This window comes from Takifugu rubripes, chromosome 15, assembly GCF_901000725.2.
Source record: "Takifugu rubripes chromosome 15, fTakRub1.2, whole genome shotgun sequence".
Lineage (NCBI taxonomy): Eukaryota > Metazoa > Chordata > Actinopteri > Tetraodontiformes > Tetraodontidae > Takifugu > Takifugu rubripes.
The window spans coordinates 13,517,879-13,538,928 of NC_042299.1; the positions used below are offsets into that span (position 1 = coordinate 13,517,879).

General features: G+C 45.0%; 1 protein-coding gene across 1 annotated transcript; it reads right to left on the minus strand.

Moving 5' to 3' along the window:
- Positions 1-9,589: 9,589 nt before the first annotated feature.
- On the minus strand, positions 9,590-20,558 carry LOC101075028 (A disintegrin and metalloproteinase with thrombospondin motifs 15-like). Its single transcript, XM_003971247.3, has 8 exons — positions 19,318-20,558; positions 15,972-16,104; positions 15,724-15,891; positions 13,432-13,715; positions 13,169-13,346; positions 12,887-13,059; positions 11,939-12,114; positions 9,590-11,850 (listed from the first exon to the last, which is right to left on the minus strand). Exons 1-8 carry the CDS (start codon positions 20,248-20,250, stop codon positions 11,058-11,060), a joined length of 2,838 nt encoding a protein of 945 aa, XP_003971296.2. The 5' UTR covers positions 20,251-20,558; the 3' UTR covers positions 9,590-11,057.
- Between the last annotated feature and the right edge of the window lie 492 nt (positions 20,559-21,050).

A 21,050-nucleotide genomic window follows, 5' to 3' on the forward strand; every position in this document is an offset into this window, starting at 1 on the left:
TGGTGAAATGTTGAACTTATTAAATGGGATTCTTGTCCAGTTGTGGCTCCGAGTCAGCTGGCTGATTCGCTGATCAGCCAGCTGGTGGATAAGAAATTAAATTTCTTTCAAAGTTTCAGACTACTTTCTGAGCTAATGGCCTGTGTGCACACGCAGCGCCCACAACATGATTAGATTGAGTAATTTTTAAGGTGTTTCCAGAGCAAGAGGAGCTTAATGTACATCAGTCATACATTATAAAGAGGCCGACCCTTGTTTTTATGCCAAAATGATGCATTTGACCCCATGAATCAACCTGGGAAAATACAAAATTATCACACCACAATCTTCCAGACTGGAAAATTGTGACTGGAAAAGAGTTTTCCAAGGTGGATTTGGATTCAGGTATAACATTGTCACACGTTTTGTGAATGAAAAGGAAGCCTGTAAAAGCAGGATATCCTCCAGGATGGTGATTAGGAGCTGTCGGCCTAGAGCCAAATGCCAAACAAAGGCATTGGAACAAAATCTAATTTTATGCTATTCTGAGTTTAAATGGATAATTCGTTTTGTGGTCGCACAGCGACTACAACCACTGAGTCAGTGCTCGAATGACCCACTTCTACAGGGAAGCCTGTAAAGAAACCCAGAAGGATTTGTGTCAAACCACAAAGTTATTGGTTTTTTACCCCGTTTGATCCCTCAAAATCTCCCCAACGTGAAGATGCTGGGCAACAGCCTAATTTTGATCAATCCCCTCCAGCTAATGGCTTTAGCAATCGTCATCAGAATCGTTATCAGACTGGTTAAACTGGAGTCAGCAGGGCAGCAGAAACTCTCCACTCAAATGGACATTATATTAGAACACATACTAAGTTTGTTTGGGTCTTCTTCATACGAGCTTCAGCTCATCTGGATCCCATCTTACAGGCAACAGCAATAACGTCTAACCTAACTTGCACAACTGTGGCTTTTCTGCGGCGACAGCAAACATTACAAAAACATTACAAAAAAGAGCCGAAGATGCTTGTCGCTGCATTGAGGATAAAGAGCTTTTTTCTTTCTGCTTCCATTTTAATGTGTTTGGAACAACATCCAAGCGTCTGGACCACAGATGCTCGCTGAGGCGAATTGTTTCTGCATCAGTAATATCACAGTTATAACACACTCCTCGGCGCAGCATGTAGAGATTTACATTTACCTACCTGCTGAAGGAGAAAGGCTGGTTTTGTGAACCTCTTTTGCTGCTGTGGTTACCTTATAAACGACTACTCAAACTCAATCCAGACCAGAAAACAGGGCTTCAGTAACCAAACAGAGTTCAAACGCACTAAACACTAAACACGTGGCAGTGGAGCAGGAACATCTGCAGTCCAACAAACAGGACAATAACATCTTCCATCCATCGGATGGATGGATGGATGGATGGATGGATGGATGGATGGATGGATGGATGGATGGATGGATGGATGGATGGATGGATGGATGGATGGATGGATGGATGGATGGATGGATGATCTTCTCCCATGTTGCCAATAGTGAAGAAGACCGAGTCCTCTCATCAGTTGCTGATGGACTTTCATCACTGTCCAGTTTCAAAGGTCTGATCTACCATGATCACATGACATCACTATGATCACATGACATCATGAGTAATAAATGTTTATCATGGATGATTGCCATCGTGTCCATCTCAGCAGTGACGGGGTGAGTGGAGGAGAACCACCCAAGACAGGTTATCTGTCCATCTAGGGACAAACACAACCATCTATGTATGCATACAGAGTGTGTGTGTGTGTGTGTGTGTGTGTGTGTGTGTGTGTGTGTGTGTGTGTGTGTGTGTGTGTGTGTGTGTGTGTGACAGCAGAGGGGTTTCATGCTTTAACTTCATGTTTAATGCCAGCCAGTCACAAGAACTCCCAAAGGTGCAGTCTGTAAACCACAGTTGACTGAGGATCAAATAGGACTGCTGGTGAGGTATTCCCCAATAAATGTCTGCGTTAAAAAGGAAAATACCTGTGTTCTAGGAAGTACTCTAAAACACCAAAAGTGTGTGTGTGCGCGTGTGTGTTGGGGAGTGGAGGTAATATCTCTTCTAGGTCATATGTTTTAACTACAGGGATCAGCTAACCTTTCAAGTGATGCTTTTACTTTCCTGTGATGTGAATCTGCCAGCACAATAATTAGATGGTTCATTTTTGTTTTTAGCAAATGAGCATTTTAACACAAATCAGGAAGTTGCATTTTAAAAGCCAAACGTGTTTTGAAAATAATATTGACAGAGTGAAAAGATACTTGACGGAATGTGAACTATTCAGCCGCCACGATGTCTTGAAAAACTTCATTAAACAGGCAGAATCTTCCATAGTGAGTCATTTAAAGGGAAAACATGTGTTACATTCTTCTTCTTTGCTATTTTTGAAAATATATATTAAATGTCCTGTGAGTCTGCTATAGGATACAGCAGTAGAGCAAAGATGGATGATTTAAAGAGGAATGTGGTTAATGATATACTTTAAATGGGAACTGGGCAAAGATTTAGAGTTTGTGAAGAGATTTCTACTTTTAATTATCATTATTCCCACTGGAGCTGAAGGTTCTATGCAGGCTTTCATGCCCAAAACTCCAGACAAGCTAGACCATGTAGCTGGAATGTTGGTCCCTGGAATCCAGCGTCTTAAAAAATTCATTCCCTCCCCAGGTTTTTTCCCCAGCCCACTTTTTCAAGAGCTTGACCCCAGGGACCACCTTCAGCTTCTCAGCTAAAACATGGACATCAATCATGGTTTAAGCATCGGGCGAGAATGTGGTGGATTGAATGAACTCTGCCTGTATTTGTGGCTTTTTCTGACCACCACATTTATCCATCAGCAATGCAGTGAAACACACAGGGAAACTCATCCAAACCAAAATGTGGCCAAAAAGAATTTTTAAATGCTCAGGGGATTGTCCCACCAACACCCAGAGACCATTTCACATTCATAACGCCGCAGATATCATATTTATTTTGAAATGCGCATTACATTTTACGCCTTTTGCCCTGGCTTCGGGTAGGGTTACAAGTGAGATAAGCTTGTAATAACAAACAGAAATGTCATCATGTCGGATTAAACCGTCCAGTTATGGACAGTGTTCTGACTCCCGGCTTAACAGTCTCGAGCGTGTCACATTAAATCAGGAGAGGCAAAACAGAACATGGAAGTGACACCATAACTGGCGGGGGGACCAGGCGATAAAAGTCTCAGCTGTATATCTGCCGGCTTTGTCTGCAGAGCTGCTATAACTGATCCCTGGTCTGTGTCATCTGCGCCTTTCTTACTAATTAAACGCAGGTACCGATCTATTTTTGTTCATCGCTCGTGCTGCTAAAGTCTCCTAAATAGCCCCGGTTTCAGCGATGGAGCCACAGGCTGATTTAGAGTAACAATCAAGTGGAGGACACACGTTGGGTTCAGGAGGTCGCTCCAAGACACTTCGATATGTAGACTTGGGGGCCCAGGATTGAACCAGTAACCTTCATACCACTGGTGTGACCTCTGTGCGACCCACAGCTGCGTAGCAAACTGGGGTCAACATAAAAAGAAGGGTAGAAAGAAATGTTACCCAATAACAGACTTCCCTGGCTGACTTATTGAGACTTACTTGCACATGCATGATGTCAGCTTGACCTTTCAGCAGCGGTCTGGTTCAAACTGGTGCCCGGCAACTATCCCAGCCTCTGCCACTGGAGGAGGACCAGTTCTCGTTTTGGCCATCTTTTAACTTTGGCTTTATATGTCAAACCCCAAAATGAGTCCACCATAGAGCAGAATAACTGCCGCCCATCCTAAAGGCCTGAGCCTCTGTTGGGTCCAAAGCTATTCCTGGATATTTTTTCACATCCTGTTGTTTACCCTGGAACATTTAAAAGCCAAGGCCATCGATGTCACCATCATCTTTCATTAAGTCTGGTTGCCTTGAGGGCTGTTCCACATGTAATGGAGGGCAAAATGGTGTGAGTTTATTACTGAACTCATCTGCTGCTTGCAGTTTGTCACACAGCAAATTAAAAGAGGAGATTTAAGCATCGAGGGTCACATTAATCACAAGGTGGAGCTCCTTCTGAGTGTCTCTTCAGGTTAGTCATGTTTTTTCCACCACAACCACAAGCCGTCTCCCTGTCTGCTGTTGCAGCTCCTGCCGTCTTCTCCCTCCTCAAATTGGAGCTCTTTTTAAGGATATTGCTGTTTTTACTTTTATACAGTAACCTCCTGGAAGTGTTTTCAGGTCACCATATTTCAGGTCCCCGATGTTCATGTCCAAGTCTCCAAATAAGCATCCAAGTCTAATCCAATAGCGGAAGGTCAAAGTCACTTTTTCCATAAGCTTCGTTACATTATTATATTCATCCAAGTGTTTCTATTTTACAGTTTTCTTTTAATTTGATTTTATATCGTTTAGTCACATTAAGAGTCTCATTGTAAAGGGGGAACACTTGTTTAACAGCCCTGTTCTTCATTTGGAGGAGAGGACTTCAGCTTAAATCATAGTTTGATGACACCAGCAACTCTGAGCAGACAGCCAGAAGACCTCCCTGAAGGTTCCCCAGTCTTGCAGCTCCTGTCAGCTGAGTCCAGGATGCCTGCAGTCATCCACGACTCATCTTGAACACAAAACCAACACTTGTCTCGATCCTCCCGTCTGCTCATAAATCCTGCCGTCACAGTGAGACTCAGCATTTGCTGGCCTGACGGTGGTGTTATGGGATCGGCCCCCAGTGCTCACTGGTGCCCCCAGCATCCTCTTCCTGTTGCCTGCTGCACCAGGCCACCATGTTTCTCTGTCTGTCTGTCTGTCTGTCTGTCTGTCTGTCTGTCTGTCTGTCTGTCTGTCTGTCTGTCTGTCTGTCTGTCTGCCTGCCTGCCTGTCTGTCTGTCTGTATTTTTTAGAGGCTGACTTCAGACCTTTGAGGTGTGATTTAAGGAGATCTCACCCTCCCACCGCGTTTGTAACCAGAGAACACACATTTAACGTGATTTAAAGCTCAGGTCTTTTTTTGCCGCGAGGTGAACTAGTGCATGCTAATGATCTGGTGTTTTACTGAGTCTGAGCTGTTTAATTCTGTTGTTTTCGTAAATGTCACACAGCGCATGAAATACTGCACCATCTTGTAATACTTGCGGACGGCGTTCTCTCCCCCCTCCTGGGTAGGAGCCATTTGGCAAGCAGTCACAACACAGTTGTTGGTCTCTTTCAGTTTAATTTAAACCTTATAAGGGGAAAAGAGCCCTAATTCATCATCGGAATATGAATCAAATCGATCTCTGTGTGTCACATGTAGAGAACGATGATCCGGGCCTTGTTTGAAAAATCAGGCTCCCTGGATTCAAACCAAAGACACCGAAGCACATCTGAAACTAATCTGTCCAGTCTGGTGTCTGGTTTGTACTCTGCTAGAAGTCGTGGCACACGAGTAAAATATCTTGCTCTCTTCCATAAATCCGTTTTCTTACCTGCGTACTGTTCCACCCAAGATGTGGGAGATCTTTTCCAGTTTGAGGGTCCCGTGTTTCTTCCGTTGGTTTCAAATTTGATGCTGCTGAAACGAGAAAGACGAAAAAAGGACGAGGAATATTCGGCTCAAAGTTTGGCCGAGCATGAGAGAAACCCGCAGGGACGTTTGCCATTCCTCCAACGCCACGATTAATGACCTCCGCTGGCTTCGCTCTCGCATGTATTCCAGATCAACTCCCGCTGCCCTGGAGAATCAAACAGCTTTTTCCCAGCATGCCGCTGGACACATTCACCTATTTCCCTCCTGCAGATGAAGGTTTATTTATTTCGTGATCTGTCACAGGAAAATCTTTCTGCACATCATCCCGCAGCACAAGTTACCAAACGGGTCTCCTCAGCATGACGTCTCCCGCGTCACCTGGACACATTTGATGTTTCCAAGCATATTTTTGTGCGTTTTTTGCCTGCATGAGGTTTGGATTAGCGGGATTCTGGTTGTTCTTGTTCAGGAATGATGACTTCTGATTAAAGGATCGTTTAGGGCTCAGAGGTTAAAGGCGTAGATGTGCTTTAGAAGTTTACGCCGTCATACGTCTCCACGCTCTTGTTTTTACTTCCTGACGGATGAGGTCGACCCGTGTGACTGTGGGGGCCAGACTGATGTGGCTCAAGTCCAAACGCAGAGCAGCTGCAGGCAGCAGGACCTGCTGCCTCGTGTTGAAGGCGCACCGTGATGTTTTGAAATTCAGCAGATTGTTTTTCCCCTGCCAGGATCTAATTAGGGGAAAAGTCACTATTTTATTCCTCTAAAATGCCTTCATTATTTCTCCTTTTTCAAAAGAGCCACAGACGAAGACTCTGCTGCTCTAGTTACAAACCAAAACATCCATTTGAATGTTTTAAACATCTTATTTTACACCTGATGAATTAAAGATTTCACCTCACGTCTGGTCGCCAATCCCAGGGAACAGATTAGACGGAGTAGAAGTGTCCCGAAGAGCCGACCCACGATTTGGACTTCCATGTCAACAAAACAAGTGATTAACGCGAATTAAATCCCAGATTAAACAGCTCAAATGAAAAATTGAATGGTTTCAGGTTTGTGTCATGATTTTTCAGCGTCCCTGTTTTGGGTTGAAGTTAAGGGAAATTCTTAAAAACCTGCTGCTTATGCTGACAGCCGCTGTGTATTTTTGTTGCATTAGAAAACTGGGTCATGTCGATGGTTGTTCTGAAGTTTGTTTCTGATTTGCTGACTGGACGTTTATTTTTATTTGCTTTGTGTTTCTGAGTAGATCTAAAATCTGAGCACCCTGTTAATCATGTTGCCCCTTCGCCACAGGATGATCTCACACATTTATGAGCTCATAAGTTGTTTTACCTCTCTTTTACATGGAGTACAAGTGAAAAATGTACTGAGAAGAGAACTGGCATGAAAAGTCCATTATTCCTGGTCCAGTGCATCGCACAAGCTTCCAAAGGAGAAATTAACTAATGGCTTTTAGTTTCAGAAATTTGCCCCCAGTGTCTGCCAGCGTGTTTTAAAACTGAGTCCACATCAACATTAAAGACACAAATAGGTACAATAATAGCGAATAATTCACAGATATGATTGTTACCACTGAGGAAAGTTTTGTTCATTCTCATTTGTTCAATCTTTATTTCTTTTTCCCCTTTCAGGGTCCGTTGATGAAACATTCGCAGGAAGTGCTGGAAAAACAGATGCAGATTGTGTTTTAGTATTAACAGAAAAAGGTTCCAATTCACAGGGAAGCAGTGGAACACAGAAAAAGAACCTCTTAACACCGTTGGGAGGCTGGGAGGGATTTTTCTGTACATGAAAAAAAGTATCACAAATCATCAAAACAGGAAACAGGTGATTTCCAACCCTCTTTTCTACTTTCTCCATTAGATCAACAAAAGATTTCCCGTAACTGGACCTGATGAGTTACAAGACACGGAGAGATACTTTTTGTCTTTCTTGCTCGAATTTAAGCAAATTGCTGACTCCACAGTGTGCCGGAGGATTTGCTGAAGGAGCTTTTTCTGTGAGTAATTGTGGTCTGAGAGGGAGGATGACGTTCGCATGGCCTCGTCTCAACTGGACAGTGATGGAGGTCCACCACTGTAGCCCCGGAGCCCTTTAAGCCACAGAACATTAGTTCCTATGACACCGCGCACAAAAATGCTTTAAATACATTATTTTCTCTTCCATCAAATGCAAAAACCTTTTCTGTCATCACTCAACACACCCAAATAACCACACATGGTAAATCTGGAGAATCTGCAGCTAAACTGTTGACATTGTCTCCTTTCTTCTCTTGTGAATAAAGCCCCCAGTTTTGCAACCTTCCATCCCAGTTTTACACTCAGAGCAGGAACACTAAACACTGGAGCTCAGTAAGTGGTCATTATTCATCCTATATACTTTGAGATTAAGTAAACATTAAGCTCCAGCCGACAGAATGTCCTCTGTGACCCTTTTCTCACGCTGACAAGCAATGCAAACAAGCTCGGAGACGTCCGGGTTTTATCTTTCCTCATATCTCCAAAGTCCTCCCTGCAGCTTTCGGTCTCTTCTTATCCATTTTTTTCTACTATAAACCACACCAGATGTAAAACACTGTATATAGGTGCAGAATTGATCCTCATACATGGTTTACATCAGGGTCAAAGGTCGACGCAACAGTGATGGTGACTGACAAACATGCAGTGATCTCTCTCCACAGATGGTTCCAACAACAACTCTAAGCTGTCATTCAGGCACATCAAACAAATGGTTCCCCATTATTTGATCCTCGTTCGTTATGGTTCCGTGTCCGATCAGAGTAATACAGATCACAGCAATGAGGTTCTGTCTACATGTGCTCTTTCATAAAAATTGTATTATTAAAAAAAACACACACATTGCACTTGGAAAGTTCCATCTTTCACTTTTTTAATGTTATGTAATATATTTGTCATTCTACACTCAAAATGATCAAGTTAAACAGAATTTCAGAAGGTTTTGCAGATTTCAAGAAAAAAAGACAAATTACAACATTGCACATTACTCAGACCCTTGTGAGAGTCCTTATCAAGCCTGACAGACCTGGGGAGGATCTGCGGAGATGAATGTCAGAATATCCCCAAATCCAGCCGAGTAAAACACCCAAGATGACTGGAAACTGTGGAAGGAATTTGACTGGACTGGCTCGCACTCACAGCTCTGAGCCAGTTCAGGTTCTCCCACAGTCCACAGGCCATGGATGGGTGGATGGGTGGATGGATGGATGGATGGATGGATGGATGGATGGATGGATGGATGGATGGATGGATGGATGGATGGATGGAAGGATGGATGGGTGGGTGGGTGGGTGGGTGGATGGATGGATGGATGGGTGGATGGATGGGTGGGTGGATGGATGGATGGATGGATGGATGGATGGATGGATGGATGGATGAATGGATGGATGCCGCCTATCTGAACCTGTTTCATTTGCATCCCTCCCCAGATAAGTGACGAACAGACAGTCGGCCTGAGGAGGATCCAGGCAGCCAGAAGTCTTTGCTAGAGTCGGGGCAGCAGAGTCAGACATTATGTTGATAAGGAGTCTGGCTCAATTAAAGGTTCCAGAACAGCAGTTAGACATGACGAGAGGAAATAGAGAGCAAATATTTCAATTGGCTCTCCTCCATTCTACATTCTATACAGCTCAGATAATTTAGCCTTTAGACTCATTTTCTTCCCAGTAAGATTGTGAAACGCTTTAAACGGGACGTATTCGACTCATACGCCGTTGCACCATTCAGAAAATTTCCCTCACAGCTGCCATTGTTTTTGGAGAGTTGGAGCCAGTGCACATCATTTAGTGGAGAGTGACTGTGGAAGTGCACGTTGAATGAGAGTCTTCCATAAACCTTCACAAACCTGAGGTGTGAACATCACAGCTGTTCCGAATGTGTGAAATTTGATCTGTGATTTAAAAAAAACACTTTGAATGGTCGAAGATGACGAGAAAGATGTTGGAAGAATAGTAACTCATAATACTCAGATAATTTGGATCACACACACAATTAAACTCCCGATACCCAAACTGCTGGGATCAGACACCAGAAATAAGAAATACACCTTCTGTTTTGTTCTTTAATGACTTTATTTGTGGAATAAATATACTGGAGGCAAAGACAGTTACAAATGTCCGTGTAAAAAAAAAAAAAAGCTTACAAAAGTATTTACAAAATTCTTCACAAAGCTGAATAAGAGTATACATAGTATACAATACAGCCGTGTAGGTCGTGGTTTTCTTTTGCTGTACAAAGTGCAAAAGTAGGTAAAAAATAAAACTAAACATGACAATCCAACCAGCGCTGGATGCTTCCTATAGCTGGGTGTTGGATTTGACAACGTGGCCCTTTTTTTTAACAATTTTTTTTTTTTACAAACAAAACAGGAATATAATGGATTACAGGATTCCACTAAGAGTGAGGAAAGAACAGCTTGGCTGAGGCTCTGGGGCCGAACAAGGAGGACCAAGAAAAACACACGTTCTGTACAGTATAACAGAGGGCGTGCCAGGTTTTTTTTCTCTGGGCTTTATCGTTACACCGATAATAAATTATTTGCAGTAACTGTGCCAGACAGACATGACTTAACATGGCTGAACATTATGAACCTTGAAGACTTTCGTTGTATCAGAAGGACAAAACAAGTGAGAGGAGTGAGGAAACATGCTGCACGAGGCAGGAATTCAGCAAAGCAGCCCAGATCTTTGGTCAACTGGACTCATAAAAGCACCGTGCTGGCTGCCCCAGGAAGCCAACCGGCAGCCGTTGCTCCCTGCCCCTCATTGTTTTGTCACATCTATCATTAAGGATGTCGGCTTTGGTTTCTGGGAACGATTGGCTCAAAATAAGCTGTGTTTTTAGGTTTGATGGCAAAATAATGACTGTATGAATTAGGTGAGTACTGGAGCTTTGAAGAAAACTTCAGTCGAAATGCAGCAGAAAAGGGTACATTTGTACAGTCAGTTTACATGATTTGTTTAATCAATTTCAACATATTCCCTGGGGAAAAAAACCCAAACCTCATCACACAGGGCCAATAAAGACTTGTCCTCATCAATCAAGATTGGAATTATAGTCTCTGCTTCCCTTGTGTCGAGCCTGCTGTATTTGCTTCTTTCTTTTGGACAACCAAGTTGGTCATTAATCTTAATTAATTGCATCTGCACAGTTCAATGATATAATAACATTTAATGTGTTCCAGCCTCATAAAGTAAATTAGATTGATTTTAAAAGCAAATACACTTTCTGGATCTGTCATAGTACTGGGGATTTGTCTGAATTCTGTTTGCTGTTTTATTGTGTGATTTTCACTATTAAAGCAGGGCCTGGATTATGTCTGGCAGAGTAACGTAATAATAATGGAAGTCAGGCTGATGACACTATCTTCTAGGCATTAATCCTGCATGTTTCGCTCATGGCGACAGTTTTTCCAAGCTGGTGTCCAATGCTACATGTGAAACTACAAGAGATACTTGCAAACTGATTCAATTCAGTCAATTTTAACACTATACACAGATGTAGTTCATAGATTTCCGACACTAACATGGTCTTAAGTTGCAGAAGTCCAGCTCCTGTGGCTTCTGTAAGCCAGTGCAGTGGTCCCTTGGCAGGCTCTGCCCATTTCGGGTTTTGCAATGCAGTGGTCGTCTCTTAAATCCCTTCCCACAGGTTCTGGAGCAAGGAGACCACTGCCCGATGAGCCACTCAGGACACGGGTCTCCACACACCCTGGTGTCTGACGGTTGTTGTGAGGGATCACAGTCCGATGCGAGTTTCCCGTCAGGTTTCAGACACTGCACCGACCTTTTCTGGAGCCCGGTGCCGCAGGTCACCGGGCACTTATCCCAGCCTGCAGATATCCATTTCCCAGGAACAGGAGTCTCCTTGTTATAAGACGTTTTGAGGGGTTTAGCTCCATTCTCTTTGTTACCATCGTCAACCAGGACACTGTTATGGGAGCTAACGTGGCCTTCTTTTTTGAGATTCTTGTCCACTTTGGCCTGGCGGGCGAGGTAAAAGGAGTAGCGGATACGAGGAGGCGTTATCTGTCCAGCACACAGCACCTCCACGGTCAGAGATTCTCCTAAAGGCTTCACAGCCAGCAGGGTCTCAGAGAGGCCGGTGGTACCGCTGTACCGCAGCAGGCTGTTCTTCACAATGATGTCCCTCTCTCCAGCTGACACTATGTAGTTCCCATTGAGCAGGTAATGGCCGTCACTGTTCTTCACTGCCAAGTAGTTGTCGTCACTCATCATTCCCTTGTAGCCCCGCTGACGGATGTCTATGTTGGCTGCGCCCGCTGGCAGTATGACCACAAAATTGTAGCCGTGCCTGCATACCAAGAGATATGACAGCACACTCAGTCGGGTTTTATAACGGTGGAGCGGACAAAAGCGACAGTAATGGGCGCTATACTCACACAGGCTTTGTAAAGAGTCCCGACACCTTCTTGCAGCCCTTGTTATCGCCTCCACAGATTCCACACTTATCAAACTTCTTGTTTGAGCCAATTTTTCCATCACAGCCAGCTTTGATGCACTTGCCTTGGACACACACTCCAGTGGAGTCCGGGGAGCATGGTGTCCCATCCACGACCTAAGTTTAGAGGGAAATTTGAGGTTAGCTTTCCGTGTGGACCGCACCAGATAGTCACAACAATCTTGCGCGAAAATATAAGCATACTGATTGACTTTGCTGGTTTGCTGCTCCAATAAATAAAACATGAATTTGATGATGTGGCTGCTTCAACCTCATTGTTGTTTTTGCGCAGCAGTCCAAACACAGGGAAGTGTAATCTTTCTTAAATACAGCATGTGGAGCGTTTGCTCGGTCTAATTGTGCTTTTATTATGATTGGAACTTTATTTTGATAGGTCTCCTCCCACGATCCCAGGAGGTGACTGTTTGGAGGCCCTCGGTGTGAGTGATGGGAGTGTGTGTCTCTGATTGAGTGTGACCCAGTCCCAGGTTTATATGCTTACTTTAAAATGATAGTGTCAGTGTGTATCCAATAAACGTGGCTTTAAACTTTTGACACTGGTTCAAACCTCCAGTGAGTGATGTGATTCAGAGCCGCCGGATCCTTATCTGCGCCTATACCAGCCTGAGTGACACATGAAGTTGCACTGCTGCTAAAGCTCACGCCACACTCTGCTATCTGAACATGCTAACCCCCCCACCCCCAGCCTTCTTTCTTCATTCCTCCCTTTGCTCTTTGCACTTGGACCAGAGGCAGCTATTCTTCTCCACCCACGTGGGCTCATTGTTCTCTGGCTCCCAAAATCTCAATCTAATTTCTTTAGATTTTGGGTTCCTAGAATTTCGTTCTCTGAGAAACCATCACACATTGCACAAGTTTTTCCCTTTACCTTGGGGGCCAGAACGTAGAAATATCCGGTGCCGTTAGCTCTGCAGATGAGTTTGCACCTGTCGTCAGAAGACACTCCAGAGAATTTTGGTACCCACACCACGGAGGGGGCGATGCGGTTGTTGCTGAAATTCAGGCCGCTTCTCTCACACTGCTCTTCGCGAAAGGTCTTACCTGCATGGAGGGGGGGGGGGGGGGGGGGGGGGGTGGGAGGGTGCAGAAGGTGAGAGTGCTGCAGGGAGGAAAACGTTATTGGACAGTTCTCTGATTAGAAGGCTCGTACCTGTGTCAGGGCAGCGGTTCAGGTTGCAGGAGCGGTATTTGACCCGAACGCCTTGGCAGTATTTTCCCCCATTTGAGGGAACTGGGTTGTTGCACCCTCTTCTAGACAGTTGGACACCGCCGCCACATGTGCGCGAGCAGGAGCCAAACTGGCCCCATTTGCCCCAGCGGCCATCCACCTGGACAAACACACGAGTGCGCAAAATATGGTTTTAAAAAAACTTCAAAGGAATCACAGACCTCAGCAGCACGTATGAGCCTAACCTTGGCGTTCCGGAGCTGTTTGCCGGCACAGATCCCTTGTTCGCAGACCTGGTCATTCCCACATTCGGTTCCGTCTGCCCAGGGAAAGTGCCGAGTCATGCACACTAAATGACCGTTGGATTTTCCTGTGCACCACAATCGGCCACACGGTGGTTGCATGAAGGGGCAGGGCTTGGAGCCCTCCCCAAACGCGAGCTCGCACTGTCGGTCGATACCATAGGATGCTCCGGGCTGCATATTTGGGAAGACCAGCGGCTTCTGTGGCTGGTCGAGCAAACATTCCCCTAGAGGAAGAAGACCCAGAAGGTTTCAATTTAACAAACAGTTGTCAACAAACAGTTGCACTATATCTTTTAAATTTGGACGTGTTGGACGTGGATGATGATGTTTGGGGCTGTTTGAACACATACAAATGCAAACACACATACAAATGCAAACACACACACATGCACACACACACACACACACACATACACTAAAAGACAAAGTGTAGCCAGAGTATTTCAGCAGTTCTCCAACAAGCACAATCTTGTTACACGTCTTTATTTCTTTCATGGCTGCTCTGTTTTTCCTGCTCACTGGGGTCATTACTAACTTGTGTACGGAGAAATACATCTAGTGAACAGCAGTTTTCACATCACATATATTTTTAAAAAGTTCTTTCATTGTTGTCAAGATGCCATCAGGCATGATGGAACTGCATTTATAATAAATGGTGCAAGAGCCCTTTCCAAGAATGGGCTATTAATAGAAAAGGTTTGACAAGCAGGTGCTTGGAAAGTGCCTGGTGGTACATCAGTGGATGAGAAGGTTTCCAGGAGGGTTTATGAGACACGCAGCCTCTCACCCTTGTCAGGAATTTTAAATGGAATTCTGCCACACAGGAAAATAAAAAAAGGGTTTTTTCTGACTTTTTACTGATATGTGTCACAGCAAACTTCCAAGATATTTCAGAACAGATAAGGAGATAGGAAATAAGTGGTTCTATGAGCTTTCAGTTTGAAAATTGTTTCCCATTTCCTTTGTAAATTTGGCAGAACAATCAAGCTGACTGACCGAATGCACAATAAAATCTAAACAAGTCACCCTGCGCTAAACATACTGAACCTCACCTCTTCCTTCCTGCAGCCTCTCCAAGGAGCAATCATCAAAAACACCATCTGGTCTTGTACTTAGGTGAAGAAACCAACAGGTTGCAAATGATTCGGGGTGCAGGATCGCATGGAAACATGCAGCAAGATGCTTTCTGTTAGCCGCCTGTTTTCACAAAGTCTGGTCGGATTGTGAGCTAGAAATCCACCCTGCCAACTCAAACATGTTCTTCTTTGTCTCATTTTGTATTATGCTCTTCTTGGATGATGTCGTAAGTGGGTGCAAAAGGAACCCTAAACAGTTTTCCTATTTGGAGTAAACCTGCATGGGAAACACTGGGCAGATACACCTCCTAGTCTAAACCACCGTGGTGACTCTACCCAGAACAAGCCCTCTAATTTGGGCCAGATGTGCATGCAGTTTTAAAACAAATGTTTAGCATCGCTCCAAGGCCAAGTCCTGCGGTCTGGCCTGCTTTGCAAACAATCTGCATCCAACTAAATACTTTTCTTCTTAGCTTGGGTTGGCTTGATGCTACATCTTAGGGGGCTGATGTCACTTGAGGCAGAGAAAATCTGGAATACCATCTTAAATGTATTTATCTAAAATGATTGTAGCCAGTCGTGGTCCACAAGAAGAGCCGGTTAATCCCAGAAAATAAGTGAAACCATGGAACTCCCCTTTACTCAACAGCTGCGTGGAACTGAAGCAAGTATCTGGATTCTCTGACACATAACTGCATATTTGTCAAACGCTGTTGGCAGTCTCCCTCCACCTTCAGAAAAGTTATCTGCAGATGTATCATTTGACTTTTATAACATTTGTGAACTCGCACAGGACAGTTTAAAAGGACATGTAGCATAATTTCCTTTGCTTGTCTTAATCTGGCCCAAGAATCATGTAGAGAGAGTCAGTGTGTGGCGTCAGTCGGGGCTAAAACTCTCCCTGACTCTCATCATTTTAATACTTGTTGACTTCAATGTGATGTTTGTCATTGGACAAAAGTACATAAATCTCAACATGTGTTTATTCCGTATGAAAAAATAAACGAGGTGTGGAAACGCTTTGATTTGTGGCGTTTGTGGAGTCTGCCGCTGATAGCCGCGTGCATCTGCCCTCGCTTTGGCCTCACACCTTCTCAATCACACTGCGAGTCTGCGTGTACTCAAAGAGGCGGGGTCAAAGGTCGTGGAGACTCACCGTGACCGTTGTCAAGGAATTCGGTGATGATGGCGGCACTGCAGGGAGACCACGGGCTGGTGCGGTTGATCTGAATGAGCGTGGGCGACATCATGTGGTTGTCCTGCAGTTTTCCAAACACGTCGGCGCACGCCTTCACGTTATCGTGCGGCATGTTGAACACATGTCCTGTTGTGGCGATAAATACATGCATGCTAAAACAAATCAGGTGAAAGCCGTGGGGGGCGGAGCACCAAACGGCGGCTCACCGAGCTCATGAGCAGTGGTGAAGGCCGAGGGAAGGCCGTCGTCTTCGATCACGGAGCAGCTCCTCTTGGGGTCGCACATGGTGCCAACATCTGCCATGCCCAGTGTGTCACAGGTGGAGGCTCCGCATAGATCCTGGAACCAGAGCAGCACCTTTCCGTTGGTACCCTGATTCATTACAGTGTATCCAGCTTCCATTGGGGTCTTTGGTAAATCAATATCAGACAAAACCTCCAGTACCGAGGTTTATTAGTCATTAAATGTGAGTTATTTGTTATAAGTTTTCATACGTTTGACTTTTATTAGCAGAAGTAACAACAGTCAAACCGGTCGATGAAAATTTCAATTATGCTTCAAGGTGTCACGTTCTTGATTCAAAAGATCTGGTTTCTAGATTCTGTAATGGCGAGCAAAGCTTCCTCCAGCCAGTCTTCGCTGGTTCGAGGCCAATCATCTGTGAGGTAATGTGAGTGGGGACAATCACAGGATTTCCATACCAGAGCAGACTTTCCAGACCATCTCCCGCTACACTGCGAGGATTTAGAGTCCTGTTTTAGACCGTAGCCTACGTTTGGAGCTCAACGGCCTAATCACAGGACGACTTTGACGGCAACCACAGAAGAACCCCCCCAGTCGCTCCGCCTGGCACAGAAAGAGCTCTGTCCCCACACGGCTGGGAATAAACCAACAGCAGTCAGCTGCTATAGATAAACTCTGTTACAGTTTTAACGTCAAACAGGCTCTACGGTCCTCCGCTGGGCTGGATGAGCACATGTAAATCAGGGCCAATTGAAGACCTTGAGCGCCATGACAAATCAGTCCTAGAATAAACCACAAAACCACAATTGTTGGCCAGCGTAAATTCCGTCCAGATGTGCCGATACGCAGATGACAAATGAAGGTTTGGGTCATTTATGTGAAGAATCGAAAAGGTGCAAGACAGGCGAGATGAGGAAAAACAGCCGTATCAGTTTGTTTTTTTTCTTGCTGTGACCTACTTCCCACATCTGCCATCTATCTTTGCATTTTTGAGCGACCGATCCTTGAAAATGAAATATCTCCACGTTGTTTTCAGTGCAGTTTGCAGTTTGGATGCAGGGTAGAGTGCAACTCTGTGCCCTTCATTTTATTTAAACAACAGTCCTGCTGGGATTTGGTTAAATCCAGCTAAAGTTGCCGTTAGTTTACTGTGGTCCTTTACTGTTGCCTCTGGACAGCGCTGAGCGGGTCTTCACAAAACCGACAAAAAAAGCAGACAATGACATTCCCCTCATGCCCGCCGAGGACCACAGTAAACTAACGGCACTGCTGACTAAACTGACTGATTCCGAGTCACCAGGCTATGAATCAACAGAAGCTGGTTTGGATTTTCTGATTTTTTGACCTTTGCTGATTCAGCAGAGTGCTCGGTGCTTCGCGAACGTGTGTGCAGACGCCTCGTTTGTCATGTGTAGCTTTGAGACATTAGTAGGAACGCTGATTTTGTCTGCCTGCATGCCAAAAGCCCAGATTAAATTTAGGATTGTAACAAAGAGGGCCTGGTGAATGTTGAATTCCCCACAGGGAGACCAGCGGGGACTCAGACTGCAGTGTTGAAATCTATGTGGTTTGGTTTTCTCTTACTTCTGTGGTGGGTCAACAATAGTTGCCCACGCAATACGTAGTTTCCCAACGCGCGAGCGAAGGCTCAGTTGAACAGATGTTAATCAGACAGCTGTCAAATTGCATCATCATTTTTGTTTGTCACTTGAATTGGGAACATAGAGTATTTAACCATCTGCTACCATTCAGGAGGCGGGCGGGACGTTTCCCACGCCTTTAGCACCCACATAATTAAAATTAGAGCTACAAAACAAGGACCTTTCTGTCAGTGACCAGAGCTGGTAAAGATACAATGTCATAAGCTGCTATTCAGGCCATTATCATAGGTGAAACAGTGAGTCCTCTCACTGGTATCTTTGTGTCTAAAAGACGGATTACATCTGCGTGACTCACCGTCTGCAGTTAAAATGGAGTCAAACTCAAACCTTTAGCATCTGGAGTCCTCTTCATGGGAAATGCACAGGAGCGTTTCTACCTGAGCAGCAGCTGCAAATGTTAACGGTGTTGATTCAGACTCAGCCTGAACAGGTGAAGCAAAAACACCCGGGAGATGTGACAACTCTCCCCGGCACGCGGCAACCCCCGCCCCGCCCCACCCCGTCCCACAGCAGTCTCTCCTCTCTCCATGCATCCATGTATCCCCTCAGGGGCCTGTTTAATGAGGATCAGGCATGTTGGTGTGCAAGGGCCTGGAAAACCCACAGCTGGAGAAAGAATGGGAACAACTGAGAGAAACAAGAGACTTCCGACCAGTGCATCCCTGAGGGGGCGAGGGGCGCATAGTTTTGGCAAAGACGTAAACAACAAGTAAAACTGGTATTTTCTGGGGTCAAATTTGATTACTCAAACCTTCCGTCATCACAGCTTGGACTGCTTTACTCTGACTGCATGTGCAGATGCATGTTTAGTTGCAGCATTATCTAAACACCACTATTCCACACGGCTGGATGCACCGTTCAGCCATAACATTGACAGTTCCATGTCATAATTCCATGACAGGAACAGAGAAGTCATTTAACCGGGCCCTCCAGATCTTCCTCTTTATGTGTCAGGACCAAGAACAGAACCAAACCACACACTCTTCAAGTTATACAGCAGGAAATCCACTGTCTGTGCTGTTTTGAGTGGTTTTGCTTCAGCAGTCTGAAAAGAGCCACAGGCAGGTGGTTTCAATGTTGTGACTGATCGGACGACTGCTGAGTGGATTTGTCAAATATATTCCAGGTCTTCCTGGCTGTAATGGAACCGAAGTGGCCAGCTTCCACATGCATGTTAGAATAAGATCAATGAATATGAGTAATGGCCCTGCTTGATTTGCCAAATATTTTGGGGAGTGCAGGGAGTGGACTTGGAGAGGCTGAGAGGTGTGTCTCCAGTCTTTAAAAACAAAAACATATTCTCTAAAGACTCGTGAAGCATATTCAGCAGTATTTCCAGTTCAGCACATGTCATTTCCTCGGTGACCCATCTCTACTTTTGAGTAGTACTGCTGAGTAGCTTCTCTCCAGGTGTTTAGAAAGCAAATTCATAACAGCAACTGACAACAGGGCTGGGGGGGGGGGGGGGGGCGCTAAGGGAGGTGCACAGTGCACAATTGATAAACTGTGATCGAATATAAATATACAAAAGACCTTATGAGTCAGGATTCCGCCTATGGTTAGAGACACTCGTTGGACACTCCGTGCGTAATTACGCACAGTGAAATACACTAATGTCCCAATTCTCGTAAAACAAAGCTTGTGTTACCTGTCTGGTGAATAGAATCGCCGTGTCCCAGTATTCTGGATGCTTGTCGGTGTTTTTGTTCAGCTTTTTCTGCCAAGTGCAGAAGTTTCGCAGTGTCATGGCCGCATTCCCCGACACTTTGGGTCCCTTCTCCTCCTCGGATAGAATCACGATCTTGACAACTGCGACGTTGATGAAGTTAAGAATGCTGGGGTGTTTGTAGAGCCTCGCTGCCACCGACATCAGTGTCAGGAGGTAGTGTTTCAGGTCATCGCCGTGGAACTGCACCATGGAATTGTCCGCAACCACCAGCGTCTCCACGTACCTGGGGACCGAAGCGAACCTTTTGGCTCTCCTTATCCTCCTCAGCATCGTCTCGGTCACGTTACCATAGTCGTCCAGATGCTTGTATTTCTCCAGCGACTTCGCTGCCTGAAGACTGATGTCGCTGTCCACGGCGCATCTGGTGGTGGAGTTGAGTTTCAGGTTGTCGCTGGTTCGGCGCCGGATGATGTGCGCGCTCTCTGTGCTTCTGGTGTTGTTTTGCACCGGGCTGATGAAATATTCCCAGCCCTGGGAGCCAAACGCGCCTTGTAAACCTTTGCAGAGGCTCAACGCAGCGTAAGAATCGCGGTCTGAATTGACATATCCGGAGTAAAAACACCGGCTGAGGTCAGCTGTGTCATCGCTGTCCGACGGCCAGAACTTGTCTTGGTTAGCAATAGAAGGGGCAATGAAACTAAAGTCCTGGTGTAAATCGAGTACCAGGTCCTGCTGGAAAGCTCGTATTTTTAGGACATGTTTCCCATGAAGGTTTTCCACGTCGTTTTGGAAATTCTTCCTATCCTGGTTGCGGTCATCCAGTTCAATCGGGTAGCACAGTTCAACTTCCATGCAATGCACAAGTTTTAAGGGTAAGACAAGAAAGAGGAGAAAAGTTGTTTTGATAAACATGACGGTATGTGCATCCAATAAACAACGCGATGACCAGCAGAGAAGATAACGATGCTCAGTCTGCAAGCTCAGTGGAGACGGGGAGAGCCACAGAACAGGGAGAGCAGCATGATCCTAATGCGCAGGATTCTTCACCAATGCAGGTCGTACAAGTCCAGTCATTGCAAACTCCTCCTGGTCATGACCCATTCCCAGTCTCCACCTGTGTGTGGACTTCACTACTGTTTCTCTGCGATTTTATGCCTGTTCAGCATGTGGAAAAACACGAAAACCAATCATTGTATAGAAGGAGGTCGTCTTTGGATCCAGTTCTTGTGCAGTCACTTCAAAAACATTAACCTATCTCCTTGGCAGTGATGAACAGCAGCATTTCCCCCCTCGAGGGCTGAGACTGGCTGCGCATATTTGCTGGAAACATACCGATTTCAATTTCGCCGTATTAAGCCCTTTAAACAAATTGTTGCAATTAAGTTTATCGTTTACGCAACCACAAAAGGAGAAATACCTCCTGAATTAATAATTAAAACGGAACTCTGTGTAACTTGCATGTATGGTGAGTTTATTGGAGCTGCACTGACAAGAATGTTATACAGTTAATCTGTTAGTGTGTGATATATCTGAAATTTGTTTCATCAGCTATGTTTCGGCGACGTCTTTCACGTTTCGTGGTTGACATCTAGTGGGAGAATGAAGAACTGCAACTGTCCCCTCATTCGAATTGAATTACTCGTATATTTGTGTTAGATAAATCAGCTTGTTTATTAAAAACTATAGATGAAATTTAAGCCATTTTAGAAGTT

Bases quoted from the DNA above. Each gene is read 5' to 3' on its own strand.
- LOC101075028 (XM_003971247.3), bottom strand. From the start codon at position 20,250: ATGTTTATCAAAACAACTTTTCTCCTCTTTCTTGTCTTACCCTTAAAA. The intron at 13,716-15,723 runs GTGAGTCTCCAC...TTCTTCCTCTAG, and splicing joins ATTCCTTGACAACGGTCACG to GGGAATGTTTGCTCGACCAG. The intron at 12,115-12,886 runs GTAAAGGGAAAA...CTCTAAACTTAG, and splicing joins TCTACGTTCTGGCCCCCAAG to GTCGTGGATGGGACACCATG.